Genomic DNA, 21,479 nt, shown 5'->3' on the forward strand with positions numbered 1-21,479 from the left:
CATCCAGAGCCAACAGCATATCATCTGCAAACAGCCACATTTTTTGTTTCAAACCCCAACTCGAAAGTCCCACCACCTCATCCGCCTCCCTAATCGCCTCAGCTAATGGTTCTATGGCAAACACATATATAATAGCGGCGACAAAGGGCACCGTTGTCTAGTTCCTCTCTCCAGCACAAACCTCCCAGATCGCAAACCATTAGTGTTAACCTCAGCCGTGGGAGCAGCATACAACAGCCTAATCCAAGAAACAAATTTCGCGCCGAAACCCATCCTTGACAAAACCGAAAAAAGAAAATCCCAATTTATTCTGTCGAAAGCTTTCTCAGCATCCAACGACAGCATAGCACAATCTCCCTGACGTCCCTCCGATTTTGAAATAGTATTCAATACCTTCCTAATGTTACTAGAGGTCTTCCTACCTTTTACAAATCCAGATTGGTCAACATGAATCAGTGTCGGGAGCAGATTTTCAATCCGAATTGCCAATAATTTTGCCAGAACTTTGTTATCAACATTTAAAAGACTAATAGGTCTGTAACTCGCGGGCAGAGTATCATCCTTTCCTTTCTTCTGAAAAACGGAAATCATAGCATGCCTAGTAAAATCTGGTAGGACACCATTATCAAATGACTCCAAATACATGTCTCTTAAGAGCCGAAGTGCCGATTGAGGGAGCAATTGATAAAATTCAGCTGGAAACCCATCAGGGCCTGGGGGATTTCCCCACATTTAACTTACTAATAGCCTTCTAAATTTCCTCAACTGTAACATCCGCCTCCAGTAGCGCTGAATCACGGTCACCTATCCTCGAGAGATCCAATCTATCCATCAAAGCTTCACCCCTCCCGGTCACTTCAGGTTCATTCTTGTACAGATTCACATAAAAGTCTTGAAAAACCTTATTTATTTCACCAGGATGATATGTAATCTTACCATTCCCATCACGAATTGCCGGTATTGCCCTTTCAGCATCCCTCTTCCTCAGTCTATAAGCCAACCACCTATCACACTTCTCACCCTTTTCGTAGTAAGCACATTTAAGATAAAAGTGACATCGGTCTGCACGTTCATCTATCACTGATTTCAGCTCTCTTCTCGTCTTTTTCAATTCTGCCATCACTTCAGCCCCAACCTGGCCCGCCATAACTCTCTTGGATAGATCATTCAACTTTCCCCCCAGCAATGCCTCCCTGTCATCAGCCTGCCTCTTAAGTCCACTAGAAACAGCAATCAAGTGCCCTCTCATTGTACACTTCAGAGCCTCCCAAACCATACTTGGACGAACTTCCCCCGTATGATTACTCGCCACAAAACAATCTATCTCCCTCTGCAACGTATCTACCACGTCATCTCTATGCAATAAGGCAACATTCAACCTCCAGGAATTACGCCTCTTTGGGGCATATCTCAACCGTAGCTGCAGAGTCACATGCGCATGATCAGACAACAATATACTGCCAATTTCGCTCTTCTTATAAGATTCTGTCATCTTGCCGGCCGTTAAAAACATGTCCAGCCTAGAATACACCAAATGCGCTCCTGGAAAAAAAAGTATACTCGCGAGAGGTCGGATGCTCCAACCTCCAACCATCTTTTAGATCATGTTCCAAAACTAAATCATCCAAAGCCAAGTGCTGCCTGTCAGCACCCCACTGAGCCGAATTCCAACTCCTGTCCATACTGGAGTTAAATACAACATTAAAGTCACCACCCAAGATAATGTCCCGCGAACCCATGCCTTGTAAGGCCTGCGCCACTTTTCTAAAAAAAGTTCCATCATCCACTGACGGCGCGTAAATATTACATAGAGATACCAGTTGGCCCTGTACATCTATTAACAGAATCACCATCCGCCCATCCCTATCCGACATCTCTTTCAAAACCTTTATAGGAGTGTTCCTCCTAATCAGTACCGCAACTCCTCTTGATCTCAAATTGAATGAAGCACCATAAACCTTCCCCACCCAGCCTTTCCTCAGCCTTTCAATCTCATCTTTCATTAAATGTGTCTCCTGTAAGAAACAAATATCCGCCTTTAACTCATCCAAATAATGCAACACTTTCATTCTCTTCTTCACATTATTCAACACATTTACATTCCATGTCACAAGTCATAGATCATCACCCATCTTCTTTCCGCCAAACCAATCCCAGCACAAATTCAACTGACCAACTATTAAATCAGAAAGACCTGGTAAAATATGTACACCCACACCATATAAACCCAACCCACCCCCGCTGAAACAGATGCAGAAAGCAAACCACAACGCAACAATACAAGAAATACATTTCAAAGTCCCAATGTCGCGGCCCACCCCCCAAACATAACAAACTCACATTTCAAATCCCTAAAGCATACGTAACTTTGATCCGAAACCCCCCATCCCTCACCACTGAAGCACACCCCCCATATTACCCATGTCTTCATGCAAATATGACTATCGCCACAGAACCCCATACATTATCCAGTACATCATAATCAAAGTACATAGAACCATACTGCTGCAATACATGTCCCACCACAAACTCACCTCCCACACAAATCAATTGCACAAGTTTTCCAGATAAAATGAAAAAGTTGTTCCAAGCAACCCACATACCACAATAATAAATTCTCATCACCTTACTAGAATATTCATACCATTAACCTCAATGTACTCTGAGAACCCAACCCTACGAGTTGCTCCACACTGCAGACAGGCTATAAATCTGTACCAGACACACCACTACGTGAACTATACGAAACATCAAAAATAGTAGCCAGACCACCCCCTCCTGCCCTCCCAACATACCTGAGCGCCCAAGCAGAACAGCATAATATGGCCTTGTCAAACTCAGATCTAAACTTGGAAACATATTTTAGAAATCATATACTGCGCACAATAATTTTTCATGCACACCACCGACAGAACAACCCTTGACGGCACATAGTAAAGTCATGATGGTAGACTTGAAAAGGGTGCACAAAGCAACTGCCGCATTCATCCTCAAATTCACTGCACATATATATTCCTCCTCATTGACTACACATGTCCCATAAACCCCATTAGTGCATCCAACATTAATTCGACAAATGTGGTAAAAACAGGTGCCATTAACCAGTTTGATGGCACTGCGGGTAACAGAAGGAAGCAGCGAAAAATGGGCAGGCACAAAGAGTAACATATACACACTAAGCAAGTTCCCTTCACTAGGATATGTACACAAGCTGCCCACACCCATTGGACCCAAGTTTAAATCAACTATTGAACGCACAGTATGCACACACACTTTCGTTACCATGTTACTTCCAACACTCAGGTCGCACCTCATTTTCCTCAGAAAACACACAAGGGCCTTTTAAGAACGACTTTCTCTGTGGCCCGGTACATCCTGAGGCAAATCAGTGTGGCAAAAAGAAGACCCTAGTGTATTTCATTTCGGTGACCTCAAAACTGCTGTGATTGGCAATCTTAAATGAGACAAACTAGTTTTAATTGGTTTAACATTAATTATATAGATTATAGCGAGTATAAAGTAGAATATTTCCAGTGTTTCAGGGGAGAGTTTGATTTGCTGCCTCGGGTCACGCTTATTATCACAGAAATGCGAAAAGGAAAAACCATTCCCTAACTATCAAAGGGGCGGCCTAGCAAGAACAAGTCAAAATTCCAAATAGAAATCTTACAGAAAGAGACGAAGGGTTTTGCAGGAGCAACAAACACCGGCTGAATCTTGTGTGAGAGCTGGTATTATGTTCCACATGCAGGTTTCACTGATCATACAGGGCTTGAAATTGCTGGGAGCCAGGAGCTTATTTATCTCCTGCTTGCAGTATAGAGGATCCTGGTTGGCTAGATACAAACCAATATCAGGAGGTACCTTTGACTTCGAGGTCAGCTGATGCCATGCGTACATGCCTATATGATATTAACTATGTTTGGGAATGTGTATGAAACAGGATAAAGGACACCCGTTACAGGACATTGGAAGCACAAGGGTTCACACACAATGGACAAAAAGCTACAGTTTGCATCCAGGGTGAAAGTTAGATTTATGGCACGCTATAAGCAAGCTCTTAAACTCTATCATTAATAGAAGTTTGGAGAATATGGCAGGGACTACTGTTGATTACTTTATATGCCATTTAAAGTGAGCCAGCTGGCAGGAGAAATACAGTTACTGTCGGCTATGCTGCACCTGGGAGCACTACCTACAGAAGTAGTCCAATCAGAAACGCCTCTGTGTGCTTCTGCCTTGACGGATGTTATAACTGCAGCTTTGAATCGAGGGAGATTCCTTTTGTAGGTAGAGACCTGCTGTTGTATCGCTCGTCAAGAAGGTGGATGTAAAGGACCCTGGATGATAGTGTCCCCCGTCCCCTCTCTCTCCTTGACTTCCCGACGGTGTTTGGAGGAACCATTTATATTTGACTGCAGGAGTGGGTTTGCGCCAACAATGTCTTGTGCCATTGCACAGCATGGCATCCGTGAGTTGGGTTGGCACTATTCAACTGTTAATCTGCACATTTTTAATGAATTCATGTTTGTCAGGCTTGAGAGGAGGCTTTTATTTGACTGTTATGGACTTCTACCAGGACTGTGTGGATATGAGGTTTCATGGGAGAATTTATGTAAATTAAGGTCTCCATTGTGCACAAAATGTTGGTATCCAGTGAAAATGTTGCCAGAAAAATATGGTCAGTCAAAAAGGTTGTGGTGAAAATGACGCCGCAGTGAAATGTAGTCAAAACATGCAGCTCGAAGTAGCCAAAATGGTAGTGCTGCTAGGGTAATTGTAAGGGTTAAGGAGTGTTTTGTGGGCTTGTGATTGCCTGCTTTAGGGTTAAAATTGTGGTTAAGGTAGGGATAACGGTAAGGGTTCAAGTAAATATTTTTGTTAGAATTAGGGTAAGAGTGAAGGTCAGGGGGGATGCTGCAGGTCTGGTGATTTTGTGGTTTTTGTTAGTTTTTTGGATAGATTGTGTCAGGGTAAGTGTTAGGGTAGGAGTTATGGTAAGGCTCTGGCTAATAGAGTAATGGTGTGGGTGACTGTTAAAAGAAAGGGATACAGAAGTTGTGGAGGGCTGGTGAGGTTGTCGTAGGATTGGGGTTAAGATAAACGCAGTGGTTAGAGCCAAGTAAGCATTATGTTAAGTGTTAGAGTTGTAGTTAGGGAAAGGCTAAGGTTAGGGTTAGAGCAAGGGTTTGGGTTAGGGCAAGGGTTATGTCATTTGTGGCAAGCTGGTGATTAGGTTGGAATTGGGGTCACTGTTCATTTTCCATTGATTTTGTATTGAGTAACATGCAAATAAAATGCTTTAGCGCACTGAAGGGTTAATGCTCAGGGTGATACTTAGAATTGGGGGAAACTTTAGGAACCGACTTAGGTCGATTGTGGAGGTTTTATTAAAGGTTTGGTTCATTGTTCGGGTTACAGTCTTGTGCTTTTGTGTATTTAAAAATAGCGTATTTGGCGACCTTCCTTCTGGCAACATTTTCACACTTTGCATTGATTGTAATGAATGACTACATTTTTGAAAATAACTTTTTTTCATCTGCAGGCTGTGTAGAGAGGTGGAGGCAGTGGAATCAGTCCGACACCCACTTACATCATGTCCGGCGCTCCAAAAAACGAGACAAATTTATTAGTCAACTGTCTTGGAACATTCTTTAATTCGTGAGGAGGAGACATGGTGGCCACGTCTAATAAGCGGGAAAAAACAGGCATAACACTTAATGGGTAATTGCTACAGTAAAAATTCTACAACAAGCTTTAGCATTAATAGCGCAAAGAGAAATAGGACTGCAGAAGACAGAAAACTTAAAAACTCAAAAAATTAACCCAAGAAAAGAAAGTGACAAGGAGTGCAAAAGTTGGAAGACACCTTTACCTTTCGTCTTAGTTTAAACCAAATAGTTTTTGGTAAATACAAATAAAAAAAAAAATTAAAGTAAAAAATAACTTTTTGTTGACTACTTTTTGCTGTGGACATTTTCCCAATGAACCCAAAATGTTAATCATACAAGCTATGTACTCAGACCTGACCTTTTCTGTCCACAATGGATTCACGGCCGGATTTGTATGTGGCACTAGGCATGAGATCAGGCTGCATCGTTGCGCCACTACATTTATGTTAATATACTAACGGCTGATATCTACCTAATACAGATGAATCCACCCCCCCAGGCCAATGACGGCAGGAAATACAGAATTGGAATGGGTGTCCCACTTTAAATATATTGGGTTACCAAATAAAACCAAACTGAACTGGTAACAATAACTGAAAGCTTAGAGTACAAAACTGAAACCAAATAATAGGTCTGTCTTTAGATATGACAGGGCTTAGGGACGTTTTCCAATTTAAATAATGGGAAATTATTTAGCAACATCCTTGAGCAATGTGTTGTCTTGTTTTGGCCTCCATGTAAATGGAATGAGATGTGTTGTCTTGTCATTTGTGGTGATGTATTGCATTTCCAATGCAGATGTCCTGCGGTCATCCCTTCTAGCTTTTCTTAATGTTGACGCAGTTGTTGATTGGCAGCTCATAAATGTTGGATGACTGATAACACGTCAGTGTTCGAAATGTGAGCTGGGAACTGAGCTGGGATGCCTGGTGGGTGTGCCCTTGATACCTAGGAACGTATAGAGTAACTGAGCTGGGATGCCTGGTGGGTGTGCCCCTGATACCCAGGAACGTATAGAGTAACTGAGCTGGGATGCCTGGTGGGTGTGCCCCTGATACCCAGGAACGTATAGAGTAACTGAGCTGGGATGCCTGGTGGGTGTGCCCCTGATACCCACGAACCTATAGAGTAACTGGAATCGTGGTACTATGTAAATGCAGAGATGTACCGAAGTGAGTCCTGGGCCATGTGTCCTGATGCCCTACTGAGAAACCTTACTTTGTAACACTGGCGACGAGGATGTACACAGCGCATGAAAAAGGATTAGGTGCTGTGGGAAGTGTGGAGGAACCGCTTGCCTCAAGCTTGCCTGCTTGAGGCAAGAATAATGCTGGACCTGTAATATTTGCCATCATACAGCACAAAGTAATGACAACCTATGTGACCAGTCCTCAACAATATTGATCATGTACTATAACTGCGACCTTGTAAATATTGTGAATAGAACAAAAAATGGTCTCTGGGAACAGTTGCAGTACGTTCCTCAGATGCTCGTCACCTTGTTTCTCAAACTTAGATGATTACACTTGTGCTGAATCACAAGACACAACATACCTCCTTCCCTTTACATGGAGGCGCAGCATTGCTGACACGAATCACACACACGAAAAGACACAAACTGTCCCTAACAAAGCCCATCCCTGGAGCCTTTGTTAAACTATTCCTGCTTATGCACAATTTGCCAAATCCGAATACACTCGCCTTTGTCTGTCCTTGGTATGGAATGCCCTCCAGCCTACAGGTAACATATCTGCCTCTCTATTTTCAATAGGTGGCATGGCATGGTCTGCTGTGCACAAACACTCTTTACTTTTACCTGTTGGGAACTATCAGTCTAGAGCCAGCATAGCATATGTATTTACTTTGTTTATCGACATTTTTGTCTTTTACTTACTCTCTAGTTTTGCTTCTCTGAACATTTCTCAATTTAATATCTTTCTGTGTTGTGTGTAGGTGATAGTTCAACACGTGCACTTTGATGGCATCGGGCGAACAAAAGATGACACAATTATGTATGAAATTGGAGAGGTTTTTAAGGCCAAAAACCTCATCGATGTAAGTACTGCTCCATATTTTGTAACCCTTTTTGGGTGTATTGTGCTGAATTGATCTGTTTTTAAATCAATGTGTGCCCCCCACACACTTGCATTATCTCTAAATATTTCTTTGAGGTAAATTCATCATTGATTGTTAAATAATCATGTCGACTGGCACTGTTCCCATGATCCTTCACTTCTCTTAATAAAGTACAATATACAGAAACATATTGTTCTTTTAACCAGCGTTGATGGGTATTGTAGGAAACCTTCACATTTCTCAAGGGTATTAACCCAGTACAGGAGCTGAGCATTTTCCTCTGTGTTGATTACTACGAAAACAGAGGTGTGTTTGGGAGGTTGGGCACATTCTTTAGTTATTTTGAAACATTTTCTTCTTGTTTAGAACAGCTGCCCATAATAAATGCCCTAGGACAGACCAAAGTGAAATAGGATGAACAGATGAAGGCTGGATACCATTCAGGAACCATTCACAGTGGGGGCACAACATGGGTAGAATGAATAGGAATGCCTGCCTCCCTATGTGCAGTAAATTCCTGTGTTTCTGACTGCTCTTAGTCCCACAGCATCTTTGGACTTCCTCATTTAGTACAGTTTAGTTATGGATGCAAGCAGCTTTAGAAGGTGCATCTTGCAACACGTGTAGGAGACAAGTGTGCACATTATCTGTGGAGGATTTTTAAAATGGAAGTCTAGAAATCATCAATTCCATGTTCCTCCCTCGAATCTCATGACAATCATTTCAATTATTTCTTAGAATTAACCTTCATCAATGTCTCAAATTAATGTGACCACGTATACCTGTATAAAAGATGTTCCGATTATCTAAATCCTGTCCCAGACACAGGAACGTTGACCTGCTTTTGATGGGGAATTATCCTCTTGGGTATTCACACATTTGGTTGCAAGTTTTGACCTTAATTCTCATACAGAAATACTACAAAAATGGCAACTGATTCTGTCTAGTGTTTGAAGACAGGTCTGTTTTTGGAGCTGTTTCTTTTCGGGAAGCTCATTTCCATCTATAATTAATGGGAGAGTAGTAAGCCTTCTAGCCCTCACCATGCCAGTATCCCATTGCATCACCTTTTCACCTATCTCCGCAAGTTTCCAATACACGATGGACTATCTGAGATGGCTCACATTGACGGTATGCAGTTGTAAGGTAGAGATATAAAAGATAGACATGCTCCAAGAATTACATTTTAAGGTCGACATGTATATCTGGCTAAGAGAGAGCTGTGACATGAGGAATGGGAATGGGTGTGGAAGAGGCATTTTAGGGTGTTGGTGGGGGTGAGTGAACCCCACATTATAAAAACAAGGCAACCTGAACGAAAGGGAAAGGATTGAATATAAATGTGTAGTTCAGTGTGTTTTAGTTCGTCTAGGGTTGTAGGGAAAAGCGTGAAAGGGGCTGGCAAGAGTATTATGCGGGACAAATGTAATTGTGTAGTGGAAAACCCTTAAATATATTTGTGGAAAGCTACAAAACCATATGAGTGTATCCTCAGTCACTGAATCGATCCGATAAAATTGAAATGTTCAGTGTAGCCCTCTGCTTCTCTTGCAGGTAATGCGGAAATCTCATGAAGCTAGAGAGAAGTTGCTTCGACTAGGAATCTTTCGGAAGGTCGATGTTCTGATTGATACGTGTGAAGGTGAGGCGCTTTTTTCTTCAGACCATGAATTACATTACATTACACTCTTGTGACCATATTTGAGTCGCAGCATTGGGGAAAAGAGCATTCTGGATATGGTGTTGGTAATTTAAATACAAACACAGGAAGCCCTCTGGGGTATTATTACCAGGTATTTTTATTTCCTCATTTCATGCATCAACCTAACCACAAAGCAAAATAACCAGGGGGATAAAAATAATGTCCAACACACTGTGCCCCTCATGTAATTTTGTCTAGAATGGAGAACTGTCTCAATACTTATATAGCCCCACTTCCGATACCAAATAAACTCTTTATGGTTTTGTGAGTTTATTCTAATGTTTTGTCTTTACCAGGTTGCCTTACCCACCACCCATTACTGAATTTGCATGCCTAGACCATCTGATTGTGCCCTTTTGTACGTGGTGAAAAGCATAGATAAAAGGGTTGTGGAGGAACGACATGTTAAGTAGCAGGAGTTGACATGTCTTTTCTGCTGAGTAATTTATACTGTCTTCAGTTTGTGATGTCTTTGGATTGTCTTGCTATGTGTGGTTCCAGTTCTTGCCAATCCCTTGTCTGCAATATTGGGGCAGAAATTAATTGCAACTATGGCAACAAGTGTGCTGGCTAAATAAGTTACAGGTGCCTCACTGCAGTGACGTCTCTACTGGTAGTGCTTAGTCCCCTGTTCTCAGTGACCTGATGTATGGGGTGTCTCCACTGCAGAACTGCATATTAGCAGAACCCTGCCCTCATAAACTACAAGTTCCTTTAAAAAATATCCTGGTGCACATGCTGCACCACCTATGGGCCTATGCGCACCATTGGTCTCCTTTTTGGTTTTACCCCATCCAACCTTAGGAATGGAAAGAGATTGGGTTTCGGAGGAAGGGTTGATCTGCATGAAACTGAGGCTAGGGTATATCAGTGTAGACCTCACTCTTACTGGTACATCCACCCCCTGTTCTTTCAGTCTTAAAGGATATTTGGAATCCCGATAACTGTTTTTTAGACTGCCTATTTGTAAATCTTCACAATCTGTGAGAAACCTGAAGGTGCTCTCACATCTACTCCCCAGGGATCATCTGTTCAGGTGGCCAGGGAAAGGCTATCGCTTTTGGATCCCGACCCAGGGGGTGGACAAGCGAGGGAAGATCACCTGATTGGAGGGTCCTTGAGGATTGCAGAGAGGGTACCTGAAGGCGAGACATAGTATCGCTCTTTCCTAATGCTGAACTACCCCCCCCCCCGTCCCTTAGCCCTTATGGGCTATTGTCAATCTCATTCTATCATCCCCTGTGATTTTCCCTTAAGTACTGAGAAGAAGAGGCAAGTAGGAGCAGTGCAGATTTCCTATTGCCAACACCACTCTCGTACTGTGAAGAGGAGAGGTCCGGCATGTCACAATAATGGACTTAACCAAGGTCGGGTCAGTGGGAATACCCTGTTTCGCATGCAGCCCGTTATTAATGAAAGAGAGCATAAATGGTGGAAGTCAGGGATGCTTAGAGAGAGGTGTGTGAGGGGCAAGACGTGCAGGTGGTGCAGGAGCAGAACGTGAACAGAACCACATTTTTGCTGTGCTGAGAGGCTGGATGCCAAGATGCTAAGGAAACCACTGAAGATCCCAGGAGTTCTAGCCAGCATCTCTTGAATATTGAATTGTTTAAAAGACATTATTTGAACTCTCACAACGTAAAGCCATATTTGAATGAAACAAAGCGAATGCTGCAATGCTGGAGATATGAAATTACAAGAAAGTTTCTATTTGAACAAAACACAGTGTTAACCACAAGAACAGTCTGGGGAAAATCTAGTGTCCCATGGTTCAAAAACACTTTGGAAGACATATGAAAGTCCTACAATTAAATGAAATCATTGTCTTATGAACTATTGAGCATCAGCTTTGAGGAAACGTATGGTTGCGTGACCTGTGATGGGTGGACTGTGTGGCCTGACAACTGCACCTAGACCAGAACGTTTCCTAGCACAAACATTGCCAACATCAAGACTCAAAACACATGTGGTTGCTGGTTGCGTGACTGTGATGGGTGGACCGTGTGGTCTGCTAATTCTGCTTAGACCAAAAACCACTAAAGGTTAAAAAGCAGCAAGTGGTGTATCATTGGTGAAGTTAAACAAAGGAGGTGTCAGTAGATTCCATTATATTTTGCCAAATGGTAAGCCGAAGAAATAAGTAAACGGTTGAAAGTAAATCTTGGGCAAGGGAATCCCAAGACCTCAGTTTTGTGTGAACTCTGTTACCTTTGGAACTTGGGGAAGAGAAACACAAGAATGGCAAGTGATGTGAACTGTAATGTGTGAATCTGCAGAAGTTAACCTTAGAACTTAATAAGTATTTTTTGCCAGAAGACTACATTGGAACTGTGTTGATCTTGAGACAGAGAACTTTAAAAGACCTTAAATTGCCAATCATTGAACATTTACTTTGGAACACTTATACTTGGTAGGGAGCATTTTCTCACTAGTGTTGGTTGTAGTTGTGTGAACAAGCATAGTATTTTTGACACAGATAGACTTTTGGTTTTGACATATCGAAACAGAATGTCCTTGGGTTTCTTTAGGGAGGGACATCCTGCCATAGCATAGGGTTAGTTAGGCGTTAAACCATCGTGATTATTAATAAAGATTTGTTTAACTATATCTTTGTTGTCTGTGTCATCTCCCTTGATAGCATGTCTGTCTCACAAAGCCCAGTCTTTTGTTCTGCAGCTAACATCTGTTGGGTAGGGTTTACAAAGAACATGAGGGGTGTCAAAGAAATGCATTTCAGGAATCTTCGTTAACGGCAACCGTTAAAGAGACCGATTTATTTCATTGCCAATTAAGAAACTAACTGGACATAGTAAGCCTGTCTGACAGACGAAACGCTTCTACCAAGATTCAACATGCATTTATATATTTATATATTGGATAAGTTTGGGGTGTTAACATCACATTTTAGCATGGTTCTCTCAGTATTCAGTCCTTGAAGAAATTGTTCTCTTAGGGGCGTCTTGTCTCCTATTCGTTTGTACGTTTCTGTCTAACTTGGTCACATTACTTTCCATCAGCTTGGATTCCTGCATCCCTGCAGGCCACTTGGCTCATAATGGAACCATCTGCCTAATTAAAAAAGCATTATATTGCATACTATGCCTTACTATGCCTTTTCTCAAGCGTTCTAAAGCAGAGCTCTGTCCGTCCTGGAGGCCGGCCTCGTTCCTAATCCCACAGCCTAATGGCGGTTTACCGCTTCAGAGTACCAACCAATTTTAGGGTTTCGAGGCCCTGCAGCATATGAAGATGGCATCAAACATTGAAACCGATGATGATTTGGTACCTGCCAAACTCATAGGGGTCAACTTCTCGCAGCCATTTTGCTGCATTTTTGCAGCATTTTTAAAGGGGGCGGTGCAGGGTTAGGAGATATATATCTCTCTCTATCTGAAAAACGTTGGTTAAAGTGCAGTTAAGGTGACTAAACATAACGCAACAAACCCCTTGAATTTGTGCGCATTGGTAAACTCTAGACCGGCTTAACTCGGCGCGTTCCTGTTAATCTCCCCCATAATGCCATTTTGTAAGGCATTGTGAATCCCTTCTATTATAATATTTATGCGATCTTGGGCTTTGCAACGGGAATGCCTTCGGCAGTGCCCACTGTATTTCTTTCGGCGCCATTGGCCACCGCCTCCAGCATTGCCTTCTCCGGCCGTGCACACTGTATATTTTAAATCGGTAACTGGCCACTGGCCCAGCCGTGCTTACTGTATTTTTTAAATCACTCCTGAGTCACTAGCCATGGCCAGTGGCCGCGGCCTTGGATTGGGACCATGCCCACTGTATTTTCTTTAAACTACTCTGGCCACTAGTCCTGCCCTTCGGTCATACCGACTTTGTATTTTTGTACACTAATAGGTCACTGCCGACGACCAGAGGCAGTGCCCGCTGTATTTTTTATACCACTTCCAGTCCTTCATCCATTGAAAATGCTACCAAGCGGCCAGTGATTGTTTCACCCTGGTAGCTGTATAAATCTACTTTTTAAAAAACGTTTCCCCATAACTGTGGCTATAATACCAATGCACTATGTATAGCCGGGATTATTGGGAAGAGTGGGGAAAAAAGAATGTACCTTGTCCCCCACCCACAAAGTGCCCCTCTCCTCATTGCAAGGTCCCAGGGGAGAATCCAGCATTGCAAGTGTGCAGTGGTGGGCAGGGTTGGGACGGGGGAGGTATATTGACGAGCCCCAAAAAAATTATTTACTTTCCCCCTCAAATCCAGTGCGCCCAATTAGATGGTCTCATTCGTGCAACCCTGCCCCATTTCGGTAACATTAGTAGCAGATGGCATTTTAACACATACACATAAGAAAAAAAGTTAAACTGCAGGACCATTACAGATGCATGAAACTCATCCATTAGAGAGCTCTGTCCGAGCTCTGGGGTGCAAAATTAATGCAAACCTCCACATTTGCATATGGATTTCACCAACAGAAGAGACTTCACAGAAAAGGACATTGCAAGGAGCATCATCATTCATGGATACTTTGAGGCACCATGGAAGTGACTTTAGAATAAGTCGCCATAAGTAAGCCAATTGGCAAATAACTTTGTGGTGCAAAATATTTAAATTGCATTATTCTATATGAAGCAGCTCTATAGTCATTAGGCTGTTTTGTATAACAGCATGATATATTAACATAAACTATTAAGTGAATCACTTGCAAAGCTGAGTGCAATTACATTTGGCCAGGATCACACACTTTGGGTAAATGGTGATACTAGGTTGTAGACAATTTATGCAACTGAACACATCTTCCCAGGTTTAGTTGATATAGATATTTATTAAGGTTTTGCGTTGTATTTCATGTGCTTAAATAATACTTTATAGCAATTCCTTGGAAGCAAACCACATTACATAATATACTAGTTTTTCATAATAAACGAACCATGCACTATATGCATTGTCAAAGAAATATGTTGAGCAATAGAGTATGGCTTTAGATTTATTCTCCCCATCCTGCATGCACAGTCACAATATGATATTGTAGATTAACGTGAGCCTAACAAATCCCTGTTGGGTTTTAAAGCCATAGTCATGATTTCATAAAGCATGCAGCATTATGCAACCTCCTCACTATTTTTTTTAAATTGTCTTTATTATTTTCATATATCAACAATAATCAAACATTGTATCAACTTCCCCCCCAACTCCCACCCCCCCCCATCCCCGGGGATTCGTATGCGTATGTAATTCTCCAGCATGGGGTCTGGCATGGATTCACATGCTCATGAATATTCCCCGTCGTCAGGCTGGGAATCCTCAGTAAAGAAAAAATCAGTATCAGTTTCGTTTCTTATCTGTCTTTCGTAGTAGTAACCAATCACTGATCTCTGCGTCATACTGACCACAGCCAATGACTGCCCTCTACCTAACCCCCGCCTCTGGCAGCCATCTTCGGATTTTTACCGCACGTTCAAGTGTTGGGATCCTCATGCTATTGCTCTCGAGCGTTAGTGCTTTTTTCACGTTTTTTCTCAGAAAAATTTCTCTTTTTTCGGTCAAGAGCCTCAAGCTCCACCGTTCTTTCATCCGATTAACGGGGACCCGTGTCGGATTCGTCTACGCCCCTCAAGGGTGAAGATTTCGTCAAGCCACGCTTTTGGAGGACTCCAGAAGTTTCTCAGGCCCATCTCGGACATGGCCCAGGAGAAGGGAAGCTCGACGCCCGGAAAGCTGTTCAGGGTTTGCCCTGGATGCCAGCTTCAGAATGTCTTTGAGGACGAACACTCCCTTTGCCTTTACTGCCTACATGAGGACAAGACGCACGTGGAGAAGGACTGTGCGTTTTGCGGCAATATGTCGGAGCGGACCATGAAGGACCGCCATCAACGCTTCGCCAACTGGCTGGAAGGAAAGAGCCCGTCAGGCGAGAAGAAGAAGTCCGAGCGGTCTTCTAAGACCTTTGAGGGCGCCCCGGCGACGGTGGTCCAACAGAAGGCCAAGCACTGCGAGTCCGCTGGCACCGGGAGCGCCGAACGGTCGGGCTCTACGGGCGCCAGGCAGGGCGCATCCTCCCCGGCGCCATCAACCACGAGCCAACGCTCTGGCTCGGGTAAGAGGAAGGCCGAGCACCCGGCGAAGCTCCTGGAGAGACCCCGGTCGAGCTCGAAGGCCCCATCGGAGGGGGAGCGAGGCGGTGACCCTCTCCCCAAGGAAAAGGCGGTGAGCGCACCTAAGGTGGTGAAAGCCTTAATCCATCCGGCCAAGGCCTCTATCGAAACAGTCGCGGCGGCCCTGGCTCAGCCTGTGGAGGCTACACCAGTGGTGGCGACCTCGGGGCCCAGAGTCTCCCTGCCACCGCAGAGGGAGTCCTCTTTCATGCTCATCGACAGGACCCCCGTGAAACCTCTGATGGAGAAGAAAAAGGGGGGGGGGCAGGAGGTCGTCGTGGATTCGGCCTCAACCTCTGAGGAGGAGCTGATCGAAGTCTTAAGCCACGGCGTTGGCTTGGAAGAAGACCAGCCTGTCGGGAGGGACCCCGACGTAGGAGACGATGAGAACGTCGAGGGTGCTGACGGGGCTCCTGACCGCCCGTCGGACTCCCCTCAACCAGTGCCGCAAGACAACTCGGCGGCCATTTTGTTGGCTATACAGTCCTTATGCTCAGAGATAAGGACGAGACCGCCGTTACCACCAACGGAGGAACCGCTCCCGATGGGGGACCCGGAGCCAGGCCCTTCTGGGAGCCCTCCCCCTAAGAGAAGAAGAATTCATCCTCCACCTCCTTTTCAGCCATCGCGCCCTGTTCAGCCCTCCTCCCCGTCCACGACACGTGGGGATGATACGGGGACTGACACGGCTGCGACGGGTACAGACGACGAGGTTTACGACGAGGATCTCCCGTCGTCACCTCCCACCCGGGCTTCCTCGCCCGACGAGATTGGATCGTTTCACTCCATGATCGCCAGGGCATCCAAGCTTTTCCAGCTCTGCCCGGAAGAGAAGAAGGAAGGTTTCCTTTATCAACGGCGCGAGGCCAAGAGGAAGACGGTCCTTGCTGTACCTCTACTAGACGATATTTGGGATGAGGGCCTTGCCCTCCTCAAGAATCCATCCACGACGCCGGCTAGAAGGGATCGGTACGAGAAGAAGTACCGGGTCCCGGACGCGGCCCCCTTGTGCCTTCGGGCACAGCCGACCCCGGACTCGGTCGTCTCCGCGGCGGCCAGGAAGAAAGCGGGGGGGGGGCGCAGCCTCTACGTCAACCTCCCCGTCGGACGGCGAGGGAAAGAAATTAGACACGATGGGACGCAGAGTCATCTCGTCGGCAGCGACGACAATTAAGGCGGCCAACGCCTTGGCTATCGTAGCCCGCTACGACAGGGAGTTGTGGTACAAACTGGCCCCCCTGCTGGACTTCCTACCAGACGACAAGAGGGCGGAAGCCCTAGAGATCTTGCAGGAAGGAGAGGTGGCGTCGGACCACGCCATTACAATTGCAACGGACATCGCTGACACTGGCTTTCGCCAGTTGGGCAACGGCGTGTGCCTTAGGCGGCGTGGATGGCTCAAGGCTACTGACTTCCGTCAGGACATGCAGACCAGAGTCTTGGACATGCCGTTCGACAGAAACAACCTGTTTGGGAAAACAGTGGACGATTCCCTTCAAGCCATCAAGGCGGACACGGAGACGGCCCGGGCTCTTGGGGTTCTCCAGCAACGGCGGCCGCCCTTTCGGAGCGGCGGAGGCAAACAGGGTGCCTCCAAAGGTTCCAGCGGCGGATTTTCCACCTACCGTCAAGCGGCCCGTTCGTCATCACAGGAAGCTTACAGGGGACGAGGCAAGTCAGGCGGACCCCGCCGTCGTCGCCAAGGAGGACAAGGCGGCAAAGCCTCGTCGAAGCAGGACTGAACCAGCCGTGGGGTCGGGCCCCCACCGAAGCACTCCGGTGGGAGGCCGGCTGGCGAGCTTCGTCAGCGTGTGGGAGTCCATCTCCACCGACCGTTGGGTGCTGGACGCCCTAGCTCAGGGTCACGCGTTCGAGTTTCTAAAGGGGTGCCCGCGCGTCCCCCCTGCGGCCAGGAAAGAACATCACGTCCCTCAACTTCTCTTGGAGGTAAAGGCGATGCTCAAGAAGAGGCTTCGGGGCTCCGGAGTTTACTCAAGATACTTCCTCGTGAAGAAAAAGACGGGAGGATGGCGTCCCACCCTGGACCTACGACGACTGAACAAATTCATCAAGGCACAGAAGTTCCGGATGGTCACCCTCCAACACGTCCTGGGTCAACTGGAGGAGGGTGATTTCCTGTCGTCGTTGGATTTGGAGGATGCCTACTTCCATATTCCCATCCTAAAGGGACACCGAAAGTTTCTCGGGTTCGTGGTCCAAGGGTGTCACTACCAGTTCAGAGCCCTTCCCTTCGGATTGAGGTCGGCACCCAGGGTGTTCACCAAGTGCCTCGCACCGGTGGCGGCGCAGCTGCGCCGAGAGGGGATCCACGTCTACCCCTACCTGGACGACTGGCTCATCCGAGCAAAGACGAAGGAGCTCGCTGTGGAGCGCACGGCAAGGACCGTCCAACTACTCACGGACCTGGGATTCTCCATAAACTACGCCAAGTCCCACCTGGTGCCCATGCAAGACGCACTGTTTCTGGGAGCGAAGCTCGACACAGTGTCGCTTCTGGCCTCTCCGTTGGAGGAAAGGACGAGGGCCATCTTGGGCAAGGTGCAGCGGATGCTGGTTGCGGACGCGGCCAGGGTGAGGTCCATCAAGTCCCTCCTCGGAAAGATGTCTTCTTGCATTTATCTCATCCGCCTGTGCAGGCTCCGGACGCGCCCGTTGCAGGAGTTCCTGGACGCGCGCTGGATCCAGACGACGGGCAGCTTCGAGGAGAGGATCACACTCGACGAGTTTCCGACGAGCGATCCGGTGGTGGGGCACCCGCACGTATCTGACGGCGGGCATGGACTTCCAGACCCCCGGCCACCAGGAGACAGTGACCACGGATGCCTCTCTGGAAGGGTGGGGAGCGCACACCGAAAATCTGCACGCGAGAGGCCTTTGGCTTCCGACGGAGAAGTCCCTCCATATCAACGTCCTGGAGCTCCGTGCAGTGTTTTGGGCCCTCAGGTCCTTTCTTCCGTCCCTCAAGGGCAAGGTGGTGAGGATCTTCACCGACAACACCACCACCATGTTCTACATCAGGAAGCAGGGCGGAACCAGGTCCCCAGCCCTGTCCAAGGAGGCGCAGGATCTGTGGCATTGGGCCGTCGCCCAAGGGATGTTTCTGGTGCCGTTTCATCTGGCAGGGATAAAAAACACCATCGCCGACTCGCTCATCAGAGAGCTGCGCTCGGGCCACGAGTGGGAACTACGACAGGATCTAGTGGACCGCCTCTTCCGACGGTGGGGCACACCCCAGATCGATCTGTTCGCGACGGCGACGAATTCCAAGTGCCGGAGGTTCGCCAGCAGGTTTCCCCAGCTGAGGAACATGGGCGGGCCTGTTTCTATACGCGTTCCTTCCATTGCCATTACTGATCCGGCTAATCAACCAGCTCAAGAGGTCACGGTGCAGGATGATCCTCGTCGCACCTGCGTGGCTGAGGCAGATATCGTTCCCGGACCTTCTGGACTTGTCAGCGTCCCCGTCAATCAAGCTGCCAGTGGACGCGGATCTTCTCTCCAGGGAAGGAGGCGCCATCCTCCATCACAACCCGAAGTCGCTGAACTTGCAGGCCTGGCTCCTGCAGCGTTAGAGTTTGGAGGCTACGACATACCGGCCGACTGCAGAGAGGTTCTTGCAAAGGCCAGGGCGTCCTCAACTCTTAAATGCTATGGACACAAATGGAAGAGGTTCTCTGTCTGGTGCCACGCACAGAAGATTAACCCTCTACGGATTACGGCTCCCCAGGTACTGCCGTACCTTCTGACGCTGGCCAAGGCTGGACTGGCGCACGCGTCCATCAAGATTCTTGCTGCGATCTCCCGATACACCAGAACCACGGGGCGGACGTCTTTGTGGTCTCATCGTCTGGTGAAAGAATTCATGAAGGGACTGTTCAGATCGTTCCCGACGGTGAAGGCTCCGGCGTGGGAGCTCAACGTGGTGCTGACCAAGCTCATGGGACCTCCGTTCGAGCCTCTGCACTCGGCTCCGTTGAAGTTCTTGTCGTGGAAAACAGCATTTCTTGTGGCCATCACCTCCGCACGAAGAGTGGGAGAGATCCAGGCCCTTTCCTGCAAGCCCCCGTACTTGACTTTTCACGACACGAGGGTAGTGCTCAGGGCGCACCCCTCCTTCATGCCCAAGGTGCCGTTGGACTTCCACCTCAACGAACCCTTGGTGTTGCCTGTTTTCTTCCCGTCGCCTTTGTCGCCGGCCGAAAAGACTTTGCACTCGCTGGATGTGGCTAGAGCGCTGAAGTTTTACGTGGACCGCATAAAGAGTTTTCGGAAGACGTCACAACTTTTTGTGAACTTTGGACCTGTCAATCAGGGGAAGGCTCTCTCAAAGGCCTCCATTTCCAGATGGCTCTCCGGCTGTATCATGTACTGTCATCGGTTGGCAAACCGACCGCTGCCTGGCCGTCCGAAAGCCCATTCCACCCGAGCGATCGCAGCTACCACGGCGTTCCTATCTGGTGTGCCCTTGCTGGACATCTGCAGGGCTGCTACGTGGAGGTCGACGCACACCTTCACGAAATTCTACTGCGTCGATCGGGATTCCAGGGAAGAGTCCAGGGTCGGCCAAGCAGTGCTGCGCAATCTGTTCGCCTAAGGTGAGCCTGGTGAGGAGGTAAGAATTGCTTAATGTTGAGCCTTTGCCACCTCCCGTGGTTGTGCATGTGTGTACTGCTATGTATTCTTTATTCATGAGCATGTGAATCCATGCCAGACCCCATGCTGGAGAAGGAACAAGTTACTTACCTGTAACTGTTGTTCTCCAGCATGGGTCTGGCATGGATTCACATGCGAACCCTCCCGCCTACCCCTCTGCGGCTCTTCACTTGGTCATACTGCCACTTCATGTGCTACCAAATCTGAAGATGGCTGCCAGAGGCGGGGCTTAGGTAGAGGGCAGTCGTTGGCTGTGGTCAGTATGACGCAGAGATCAGTGATTGGTTACTACTACGAAAGACAGATCAGAAACGAAACTGATACTGATTTTTTCTTTACCGAGGATTCCCAGCCTGACGACGGGGAATATTCATGAGCATGTGAATCCATGCCAGACCCATGCTGGAGAACAACAGTTACAGGTAAGTAACTTGTTCCTTATTCAGGGATTACATTATGCAGTAAAAATGTCCGTGACTTTAATGTTGTGTGGGCACCATTGTTCCATAAAGTCTGACTGGAGATACTCCAGGACTCCTCCCCATTCCTTAGCAAACCGGTCCCTCGTTCCTTGGATTGTATGTGTGACTCTTTCCATTGCCAGCTGCGCCCAGACTTTTTGAAGCCACGTGAAGATCAGAGGGGTGTCTTTCTTTTTCCAGTTATGGGCTATTGTTGTCCATGCCGCTATGAGGAGTCCCATGAAGCTTCTCCATTGTGCTTTTTTGTATCTTCTCGCCGTGTCATCTCTCATTCCATACAACCAGACACCCTCTCCCATTTGTCCCACGTCTGGGAAGATTTTGCCCATTTCTCCCTTAACTTCTTCCCAGAAGGGCACTATTCCTTTGCAGGACCACCAGGTGTGCTTCCATGTCCCCACCTCTCCGCATTCCCTCCAGCATTGGTTTGACGTTTTTGGGAACATTGTGTGGAGTCTTTCGGGGGTGTAGTGCCACTGTCTGTGTTGTTTTTGTTTCCAGAGCAGTTCCACTAGTGGGGTTCTTGCCACTGCTCTGTCTTGTGCTGCCCAGATCGGTTGTGGGTCGTCCCCCAGCCACTCACGTAACACTTTTAACTGTGCCGCTTGATAGTATTTCTGGAAGTATTTCTGGAAGTGAGGGAGCGCAAGCCCACCCTCCCTGGTTGGAGTGGTTAAGATAGCCCTGGCTAATCTTGGCGTTTTCCCTTTCCACACAAAGGTTGTGATAGCCTTTGACAGTGTTTTAA

At 46.9% G+C, this 21,479-nt stretch overlaps 1 protein-coding gene across 2 annotated transcripts in view; it reads left to right on the forward strand.

Moving 5' to 3' along the window:
- Positions 1–21,479, forward strand: part of SAMM50 (SAMM50 sorting and assembly machinery component) — a 396,549-nt gene that overhangs the window by 117,842 nt on the left and 257,228 nt on the right. For both annotated transcript variants that reach the window (XM_069628139.1, XM_069628140.1), the window contains exons 3-4: positions 7,626–7,727; positions 9,303–9,390. In XM_069628139.1, the coding sequence (XP_069484240.1) occupies positions 7,626–7,727; positions 9,303–9,390 (190 nt within the window). The remainder of the gene's footprint in view (positions 1–7,625; positions 7,728–9,302; positions 9,391–21,479) is intronic.

The sequence above is a fragment of the Ambystoma mexicanum genome, chromosome 12 (assembly GCF_040938575.1).
Source record: "Ambystoma mexicanum isolate Mex_15411 chromosome 12, UKY_AmexF1_1, whole genome shotgun sequence".
NCBI classification, from domain to species: domain Eukaryota; kingdom Metazoa; phylum Chordata; class Amphibia; order Caudata; family Ambystomatidae; genus Ambystoma; species Ambystoma mexicanum.